At 39.8% G+C, this 9844-nt stretch overlaps 1 protein-coding gene across 1 annotated transcript in view; it reads left to right on the top strand.

The window, feature by feature from the left end:
• Positions 1 to 8327, top strand: part of LOC126335529 (ubiquitin carboxyl-terminal hydrolase 22) — a 109206-nt gene extending 100879 nt beyond the window's left edge. Inside the window, exon 9 of the mRNA XM_049998897.1 lies at positions 5744 to 8327. Within this exon, the coding sequence (XP_049854854.1) occupies positions 5744 to 5786 (43 nt within the window). The 3' untranslated portion in view covers positions 5787 to 8327. The remainder of the gene's footprint in view (positions 1 to 5743) is intronic.
• Positions 8328 to 9844: the final 1517 nt, after the last annotated feature.

Genomic DNA, 9844 nt, shown 5'->3' on the forward strand with positions numbered 1-9844 from the left:
TTATCAAGCTTGAGAAGATCTGACAGCACGATGATGACAGACTGGGAAATGTCAGTCCAGTACCTACTCACAACTTTGTTGCCGGATGATACAATGATGGAAGACACAGAGTTCCATCAGCACCTTCACTGTGAATAACAGTATTGTGATTCCATTTGCCAAGAGAGAGTGAGTCCAGCAATAATGTAGTTAAAGAAGGGGAAAGTACCAAGACCTGACAGAATACTAGCAGAAGTATTGCATCAGTTAGTGGACCAAATTGTGCCCTATATAACAAGTCTTATTAAACAAATGTCCTTTGCAGGGTCAGGTGTCCAGAATGTGGAAAATCACAAATATCATCACAGTAAACAAAGGGGAAGACAAAGACCCAAGAGAGCCAAAATTTTACAGGCCAGTTTGCTTGGTAAATGCTCTGGCCAAAGTACAGGAAAAGCTTCTGTGCCACTGCCTGAGGGCCCACAGACAGTTAACAGGCATGAGCTCCCTGCAGTATGATTTTAAGAAAGGGAAGTCCGCTGAGGATGCAATAAATCAAATAATATCGTGAATGTCCCACATGATACGTATGTTATAGCCATAATGATTTATATTGCTGAAACAGATGGACTGCCCAAGGTGTCCCTATAAAAGTCTGAGATTACTGCACAGACAGGCAGGTGCAATTAGAATGTCCTACAAAGAAAAGGCTGCCCACAGGGCACTGATTGTGGTCCAGTGTTCTGGGATGTTGGCATAGAACTATTACTGAACCAGCTTTACATTATAACAAACACTAGAGGCTGCATTGCCTATGCAGATGTTCTGTTAATTATAGTATCTGCTACCACACGGGCTGAACAGTAGGGTAGTTCTTGAAAGACTAAGCAGTTGGTGCATAGAAAACAAACTGGAGATAGGAATTTACAAAACAATCTATCTGTTACTAAAACAAACATGATCAAGAATGAGAAACCCCACAATCAGAACAAATGACCAACCTGCGATAAGAAAAGAAGCATATTGGTACCTAGGAATTTACATCGACGAAAACCAAATCTTCCATGCACATGTGGAAATCATCTGCTAGAAAGGCATTAAAATCTTAATAAAATAGCACAATTAGCCAAAGAAGTTTTCAGCTGCCACTAAGTGCAGTAAGACTGTACCACAACTCATTCTTACTAGCTATTGTGGGCTATGGGTTGAGCGTTTGGGCTCATAGAGCCAGGAACATAAGGAGAGCACAGGCTTTCGACAAGCAGAGAGTATACCTCTGTGCCTGACAGGCACGTATAGAACAACAGCGACTGAGGTGTTGATGGTGAATTTAGGCTTGCTACTTCTAGACCTAGTAGTAAGAAACAGAGGTGCACAATATTGGGTCAAAAAGTGTGAATATGATAAGGTAAAGGAGATACTGGGCACAAGAGACACATCAAAGAAGGAAATAAAAGCATGCATTGATAAAGAATGGCAAGAAGTCTGGTTGGACAGAGCAAAAACAGGGATCAGTTCCTTCCCAAGATAAAAGAAGGAACAAGGGTAATGTACTTCCTTGTGACCAAGGGAGTTATACACTACCTGTCGGGTCATGGTCTATGTCCCAGCTACATAGGACAGCACACTACAGGCACTTGTGAATGTGAAGAGATCAGTACCCTGCATCACATTGCCAGGGAGTGTGCCATCAGATGAGATATTACGGACCAGGACAGGAACGCATTTGGATGTGCAACAGTCTGTAATATAATAAGGAATGAGAAACAGTAGCTTAAGCTGAACTCACTCACAGCTAAGATATCAGCTTATGAACTGCAAGCCTACATGCCTGAGAGATCATGATAACAACCACCGACAGCCACCTTCTGCGAGCAGTGAGGTGACGAGTGTCAGGAAGGACGTCTTAAGACCCTGACAGCCACCTCCCAATCTCAAACCATTGAGTGGCAACCTCTGGGAAACCTGCCGCACCTAATTTGTATAAGGCTTACTCAGGCACACGGGGCTCTGTCTGAGTGGACCCTTATTCCCTAGCTGCTCGTGGGATCAAGGTGAAACCCTTGCAATCTTCATCTCCTCCCAGAGGGAAGGGTGTACTGCCTGGGAATACCCACACCCAATCCTCCAAATGAATGTGGGAGGCTAGTCCTCTTGATAACCTGAATCATTTGCCTTCTAGTAACAGGGCTCAATAAGTCATAAATCAAAATGTGTTTTTAGTTATTAAGAGGAAAGAGGGAACATATGAAAAAGTGTCCCCCTTCTACGTCCATAAAGGACTTGCTAGAAGCCTAAAGTCTATAAAGTGGCTGAGTACTGGTTCCCTACTGGTCTAGACTAACAGGGCAAAGCAGGTGGAACTATAAGCGAAGTCCAAAAAATTGTGTGAATATGATGTAACCGTTTAACTGCTTAACTCCCTTATCTTTAGCAAGGGTGCGGTCACATGCCATGACATTATGGACATCAAAATTGCTGAACTTAAAAAGGAATAGGCATTACAGAGAAAAGTGGATGTAGAGAAAAAATAAGGTGCGAATAATGGGGAAATTGAGAAGACCGCTACCTTCATTGTGACCTTCAGTTTTCCAACACTGCCTGACCACACCACGGCAGGTTTCCTCCAACTTAGGGTTAGGCCTTATGTACCTAACCCTATATGATGCTACAAATGCCAGCATTTTGGTCACACAGTGCTGAGCTGCGGGGGTGAAGCGACCTGTGGGAAATGTGGGAAACAGCCCTTGAAGCTGGGATTGGCTGTCTATATCCAGCAGTCTTCATTAACTGCTCTGGGAGCCACCCAGTCTGGAGCCAAACCTGCCCTGTTTTTGCAGAGGAACAGAAAATTCAGGAACTCAGTCACCAAGCAGACACTTATGCTGTAGCAAAAGAGGAATATAAGGTGACGAAACCTCCCGTCTTTACCACATCTTATGCTTCCATGGTGCAGAAATCTGTCCCTAAGGTCGACGATTCGACACAGACATCGTCCGATATACAACCACCTACTGCCAGCACCTGTATGTGCATGCCAAGGCAAGGCAAGTAAGGGTAAAGCAGTCAAAGCAGACAAGACCAACAACAGTTCCGTAGTGAGTGTCAAGAAGGCACACGACAAGCAGAGTACCTCTCAATGCCCCCTTTCCCCCCATCCTCGAAGCGACAGGGTGCAGGGAAAGGTCAAAAGCTGTCCCAATCACCATTAGATGTAATTCTTTCTGACTGATGAGGAGAACATTACGGAGTTAGATGCCACGGATCCAAGCAGCCCCTTCACTCCCCTTCACTGTAAAAGTGCTTTACCTCTGCGGTGCAAAGCCGGGGGTAAATTAAAACCACATCAGTGAAATGGCTCGCATTCTACAGTGGAACTTGAAGGGGTTCAGGACGCATGTGATAGAACTCCGTCTCTTATCTCAGGGTAGAGCACTATGTCTGCATCTCCAGGAGACTAATTTCCATCAGTCATACACCCCTGAGCTACAAGGGCATGTCCTACACCAAAAGGACGACCTGAGTGCAGAGAGAACTAGAGGCGGCCTAGGTATTTTCACCAGTAGTGACTACCACTCTTCATCCTACCACTCTTCGCTTCTCTCCCTTACAACGAACTTACAGGCAGTTGCTGTAACAGTGCACGCACGTCATCCACTGACAGTATGTTCCTTTTACTTCCCCTCACATGCTGTGTTCGATGAAGCAGCCTTCACATGCTGCGCTCGATGAAGCAGCCCTAACGCCTTATTACACAGTTCCCCCACCACTTCATCCTCCATGGCGATTTTAAAGCACACAATGTACTTTGGGGCTTTGAAACTACCTGCCCCCAAGGGAAGAGCAATTGAGAGGCTTCTCGTGTCATCGTGCATATTTGCTAAATGTGGGATAGAACATGCATTTCAGTAGAGCTACTGGGTCATTCTCTCCCATTGATCTCTCCCTTTGCTCTCTAGCTCTTGCTCACGCTACTCAATGAGAAGGTGTGTCTTGCAAGAAAGTGATCACTTCTTGATCTGGATTCACCTGCCAAATGGAGTGGATGTCAAAAGGAAACCACGATGGGTGCTCGGTAGAGCTGACAGGACACTTTATATCAGATGGATATATTGTTTTAACTCTTGTTACCCTTTCTACCGTTTTGTCAGTCTTCGATGCCCTATCTAAGAATGACAGGCAGATGCTCAGTCAAAATATTGTGAAGTATAATTGATAATGACCAGTTGCAAGCCCAAAATTTCTTCAAGCAATATTGATATCACCATCAGGTCAGAGTAAAGTAAGTGGTCAAAATAATTTAAAGACACGCAGCTGCCTGTCAAGGTGTAACACTAAAGGTGGGTGACAGGGGTGCTCATGAAAAGTTACTAACTGATGAGGAAATTAGGTAATGTGAGGGATAGAGAGTTATATTGCCTTCATTGTACTTATTGGATAAAATAACAAAAATAAATGGGTGCAAAATGAACATTTCATAGTAAAAGATTGTCGAGGTAGTCCTCCTTCGAAGTCAAAGCGTAGCAAATGTGGTGAAATGAAGTGTCGTGTGGCTAGGGCCTCCAGTTGGGCAGACAGGTCACCTGCTGCAAGTCTTTCAGGTTGACGCCACTTCAGCAACTTGTGTATTGATGGGCACGAGATGATAAAGAAACCACAACACCCAGGCCCTGCAGAGAAAATCTTCAACCCAGCTGCAAATCGAACGCGGGCTCCTTTGCGTGGCATTCCATCGTGCTGACCACTCAGCTATTGAGGCGGACAGAAAATGTGGCAAAAGGAATGGATATCCAAGAATTTGTACTTAAAATCTCTCAGCGTCTTTCCTGTTAGCAAAAAAAGCACTGTTCTGAGAATTTATTATTCTCGCCTACTTGTTCTTCCATTTAACTGTTGACCTACTTAAAGTTATTAATAGAAAGAGCCACCTTTTTGCATGCCACAGGATAATATTTTCATCAGGTGAAATTGACTTCAGCATTTTTGTTTTTTTGACTGCTGTTTGATTTCTGGTGCAGCAATGAATCCACGTCTCCCTGACTTCAACATTGGCTAGACATTAAGCCATGCCTTCCTTCCATATCTCCCTTACTGTGGAGCTTTCCTCCTTATAGTCCTGACACCTTTACCTCGTGTACATGACAAGAAGTTTAAGGCACCTCACGTGCCACTAAGTGTTTGTGCTCCACTATGAAATGTTTTTTCCTTAGTTTTGTTTTCAGCTTTTATTTCTACTCAGTATATAAGAATTAAGGTACAAATATTTTTTCACCAATTCGTCATAAAATTATTTTATTTATCTATACTAAATAGTACCAAAGTCTTGTCTGTATATGGACTCGACAGCTGACAGCCCAACATGACTACACAGCTATTTACAGAACTGACAATATAGTAACAATCCAGGCGTACACTTTCAAACAGACACAAGCACAGACATTGTGCTGGTACGAGGTAGTCAGCTGGCACAGTAGAGCTGTACAGGTGTGTGGGTTACACAACAATTCCCTCCTGGCTATGATCGGAGGATACGATATGAAATACCATCGCATAACAATGACATGACTATGCTGCTTAGAAACAGATCTCACCTTCAGCTTTATGCTTGAGTGAAAAATACAACTAGAGTTCATATTTTACTAATAGAATTTTAAAAGCTAAAAATTATATACTTCATTAAATTTTGATTTTATTGCATGTCTTGTCCACAAATGTTGCTTCTTGTCTATGTGTACTAACAACTTTTTTATCCTTTTTATTGCAGTTATCTTCTGTTTTATCACAAACAGTTCCTTGAATACGAGTGAAGGTGAGGGATACATTAGCCCGACACTGATTACAGTATTATTACCAGATGTGCATTCTTCAGTTGATATTAATGTTGTGACGTGACATTTCATGAGAAAGAGCATGATATACACAGTGTAACTAGAAGACTGTGTGCACAGTTGACCACTTCGGTAAACTTTGGTTCGAAGATAATTGTGATACTCATACTTCATTTTTTATTTTGTGGGACAGAAGTTTGAAGTTTTGTTGTTTTATATTGAACCTGTACTTACAGTTGCCTTCATATAGAAGGTGTCATGTGATTTTGCATTAAAAAATATACCCAGATATGAGAAACTTTGAAACACTAACGTACCTGGTGCAGAACTGCCATTTCTCTGTGTTTGTATTTGTGTGTGTGTGTGTGTGTGTGTGTGTGTGTGAGAGAGAGAGAGAGAGAGAGAGAGAGAGAGAGAGAGAGAGAGAGAGAGAGAACATACAAAAGCATTTGTATGTACCATTGTATTAAAATGAGAAATAAGTATCTTTAAAAAAATCTGTAAATTTGTGGTTTATGTACTTCCATATTTGTGTAATTTAACATAAATCAGAACATTTATTTATTGTATGTAATGGAGTAGTGAAGGTATACCCTACCTTGATAAAGTGGATGTGTGGTATAATTTTATGCAAGGGGTTTTGGGAGCAGGCAGAGAGGAGAGTCAAGGTGCCAAGTGTGTACCAGTGCCCATATAACATAAATGGATGTCCTCAGTGTTTTAGGTGGAGGAAAAAAAAAAACACTTTCTGGCTCAGGTATTACATTAACTCTTTCATGTACTTTGTTTCGGGGGCAGGGAGTTTTCTTCCTGGGTTTATTATAATATCTTTATTGCACTCATTTGTTAACATTTGATACAGAAAATTATCAGGTACTTCCTTTATTTAGCAATAATAGTCCTTAACTGTGTCCCTTTAATATGAACAGAATTTTAGTGTCATTATTTGAAAATTTGTCCACTTGAAGGTGAATATCAGAGCTTTCAACAGAGTTAAACTTGACTTTTGTTTATGATTCATAAAATTATTGTGTTCGTAATAATCTATATTTTTCAAATGTAAATTATATTCTGAGTTAATGTCTGCCTCAATGGCAGAAACAGCCTCAACTGTGTTTGTTACTTTTGTTTTAGCGTGTATAACAAACAGCCTATGTGTTCATGCAGCTGAATGTGTACTGGCAGGCTCTTTATTTATTCCCCCCCCCCCCTCCCCCTTTCTTTCCTTGCAAAAGATTTCCACATATTGCCTGAAGTACATATGGGTGCATAAAAGTAGATTTTTTGGAATAAATAAAATAAGGTATAATCGTCATTTCAAGTGTTATGTGACTCATATATCATCAAAACTATATCTTGCTGCTGAATTACAGTGTATGGTTTAAGAGAGATAACATAATGTCACAAATGAATTTTGTAGGAATGTGTTGTTGTTAATTGAGGAAAAATATTAGAAATTCTGAGTAAAATGGCAAATTAAATACTTAATTTTTATAATTACAACAGTGGCAAGTTGTCGTACTATCATATTTATGGGAAAAATTACTAGTAAGTAAATGTGAGACTTAAAAATGTAAATTCATTCTCATACTGCACAAGTAAATTCTTGTACCCATTCATTCTAGTGTGAATTCATGCATAATGTTAAAGTTAATAATTATTCAGAGCACAGAAAAGAGCAAGATCAATGTCTATTGCATATTTTGGCAATTTCATTGTGAGTTTGTAATTTCTCTTAATCTTTCTGGTCCAAGTCACTTCCTGCAAAGAAACATTACTTGAAAAATAAGAAATATAATTTTTTAAGGTAAAAGAACAGTTTTGGTTAGGCTTTACCATGATTTATTCATGTCAATTGAAAGAAAATGGTAACATGAAACTTCTTGTGTCATTCAAAGGTATGGTGGTGAATGTAGACAGGCCACACTCTTTCATATAACATTTTGATAGCATTTACTTAATTAAATAAGTGAATCCTTACACTTGACTGCTTTTTTTTTTTGCAATATGTTTCTTGAATTCAAATTTTCCCAATTGACTGTAAAACACTTAAATAAGAGACGTGGAAAATGTTAATGGTAGATTATGTACATAGTGATTCCTCTACTGCTTCCCTGTGAAATTGCTCATTTTTAATTTTTGCTATATTTTTACTACAAAATGTAGATGTATATACACATTTGTGAAGTGTAATGATTTGTGCATTTTTGCCTTCATTATATCACATTAAAAGGTCTCATTTGAAACCTGTTCATTTCAGTATACTTAAGAAAGAATCTAATGTGGACTTAACACAGTCGTATACTGACATGGTTGTGATTGTTCTCTTGTAGTTCCTTTATTAAGACTTTTTCTCCTTAACTGAGAAAACGCTGGTATTTCAGAGATGCTCAAAATATTAAATTTAAATTTGGATATTTTACACTAGCCTTTATGAAGAACATTTGATACAATAACACTAATTATTTCTTTTGTAGCACACATGTGCATTCATGTAGCATAAAATGGATTACAACTAAACAGTTCCCCATTTTGTATTTCTTTTTCTTCCATCTACTTTTCTTTACTGTATGTGTGCTATAAATACCTGACAAACTACACTTAAAAGGTAACTATTGTTGAGTAATGGTCAAGGAAGTTTGTCTTGTTGCAATTTCTGATGTATTTAGGCAACCTTACCAAATCTGTTTTTGTAGAACACATGTAACAAAAATTTATGTATAAACAAGTGCTTCAAAAAGCCTACCAAGAACTTGTCGAATTGATGCCCTGCATATTCACTGCTGTACTGTGTTCCAAAGGCTGACCAACATACTTGTAAGCAGGTGATCACAATGTTTCAGCTCAATATACAGGTGCATCAAGTTCAAAATGGTGGCCTTAAACATCAGTACATTTCTGAGCAAAAGTCAGCATTGGATCTGCACATTGCACCAAAGAGTCCCATGGTATTTCTGCACACAACACTTGAATCTCATTTCGAAGTGTGTTCATGGTACTTGGTTTATGTTTGTAGACCTCATCATTTATTGTGCATGTTGAAGTTACTTCCTTGTCATTAACAGGGTTGAGTAGTGAAAGTGATGATTCTGCTACCAGCTGTTAAAGAAATATAACAGTACTTTGTCCCAGAAACTGAACCTTGGAACACTTGCCTTGTTCTGAAAGCTGCATTTTCTACCAGGGAAGACATCAAACAGGAAGGGACAAATGTGGTCCACAATAATGTGTATGTTGTCCACAGCTGTTGTGGTGCCTTATTGCTACCACAGGTCCAATAGTAGGCCAGGTGAGTGTTCCCCCATACCTAATACTGGCCCACCGCTCTGCATATGTGGGGCCAAGCGTTTGTCCAAGCACTGTGGATGATGGCATATCTGGACACAATCATTTACACTGTGAAACAAGAAACTGAATTAATTGGACAAATTTCCGTTGATCCACAGGCCAATCTACATGATCCCATGCTCATTCGAACTGTAAATGGCAATGTAATTGTGTCAACATGGGAATATACAGGAACTGTCTGCTGTGGAGCCTCTTGTTGTAACATAGCACATATACTGGTGAGCTATACAGTCACGTAAAGTTTTTGGAATCTTGGGAGTTGTAAACTGACTTTGCTGAGGAGCCAAGGTGAGCCACATGGCTGTTGGCAAGCAGAGCAGCCAGTTACAGTCAGTGGTTCTTTCAGGCCTCTGAAATTGGTGGAGGAGGTGGTTAACTGTTCTGGACAGCATGTGGATGAGTCCAAAGATGGTAGCAGTCACAATATATTAAACTGGGTCTACTTAGAAATACTTTAAAATTAAACAATAATTAACAATTTTGACGTCCAATCACAACAGAGTAACTGTGACACTGAGGTGCACGTATTGAGATGTTAATATTATTTATATCTCAAGAACTATTGAAGTTATAACAACAAATGGATACTGTTCCAAAAATTAATAACTGTTCAACACTTCACATAACCTTGCAAACCAGGAGTTGATACCAGAGGACACAAACTCTCATCATAAAAGACACATTTGTGT

This window comes from Schistocerca gregaria, chromosome 2 (genome assembly GCF_023897955.1).
Source record: "Schistocerca gregaria isolate iqSchGreg1 chromosome 2, iqSchGreg1.2, whole genome shotgun sequence".
Taxonomy (NCBI): Eukaryota; Metazoa; Arthropoda; class Insecta; order Orthoptera; family Acrididae; genus Schistocerca; species Schistocerca gregaria.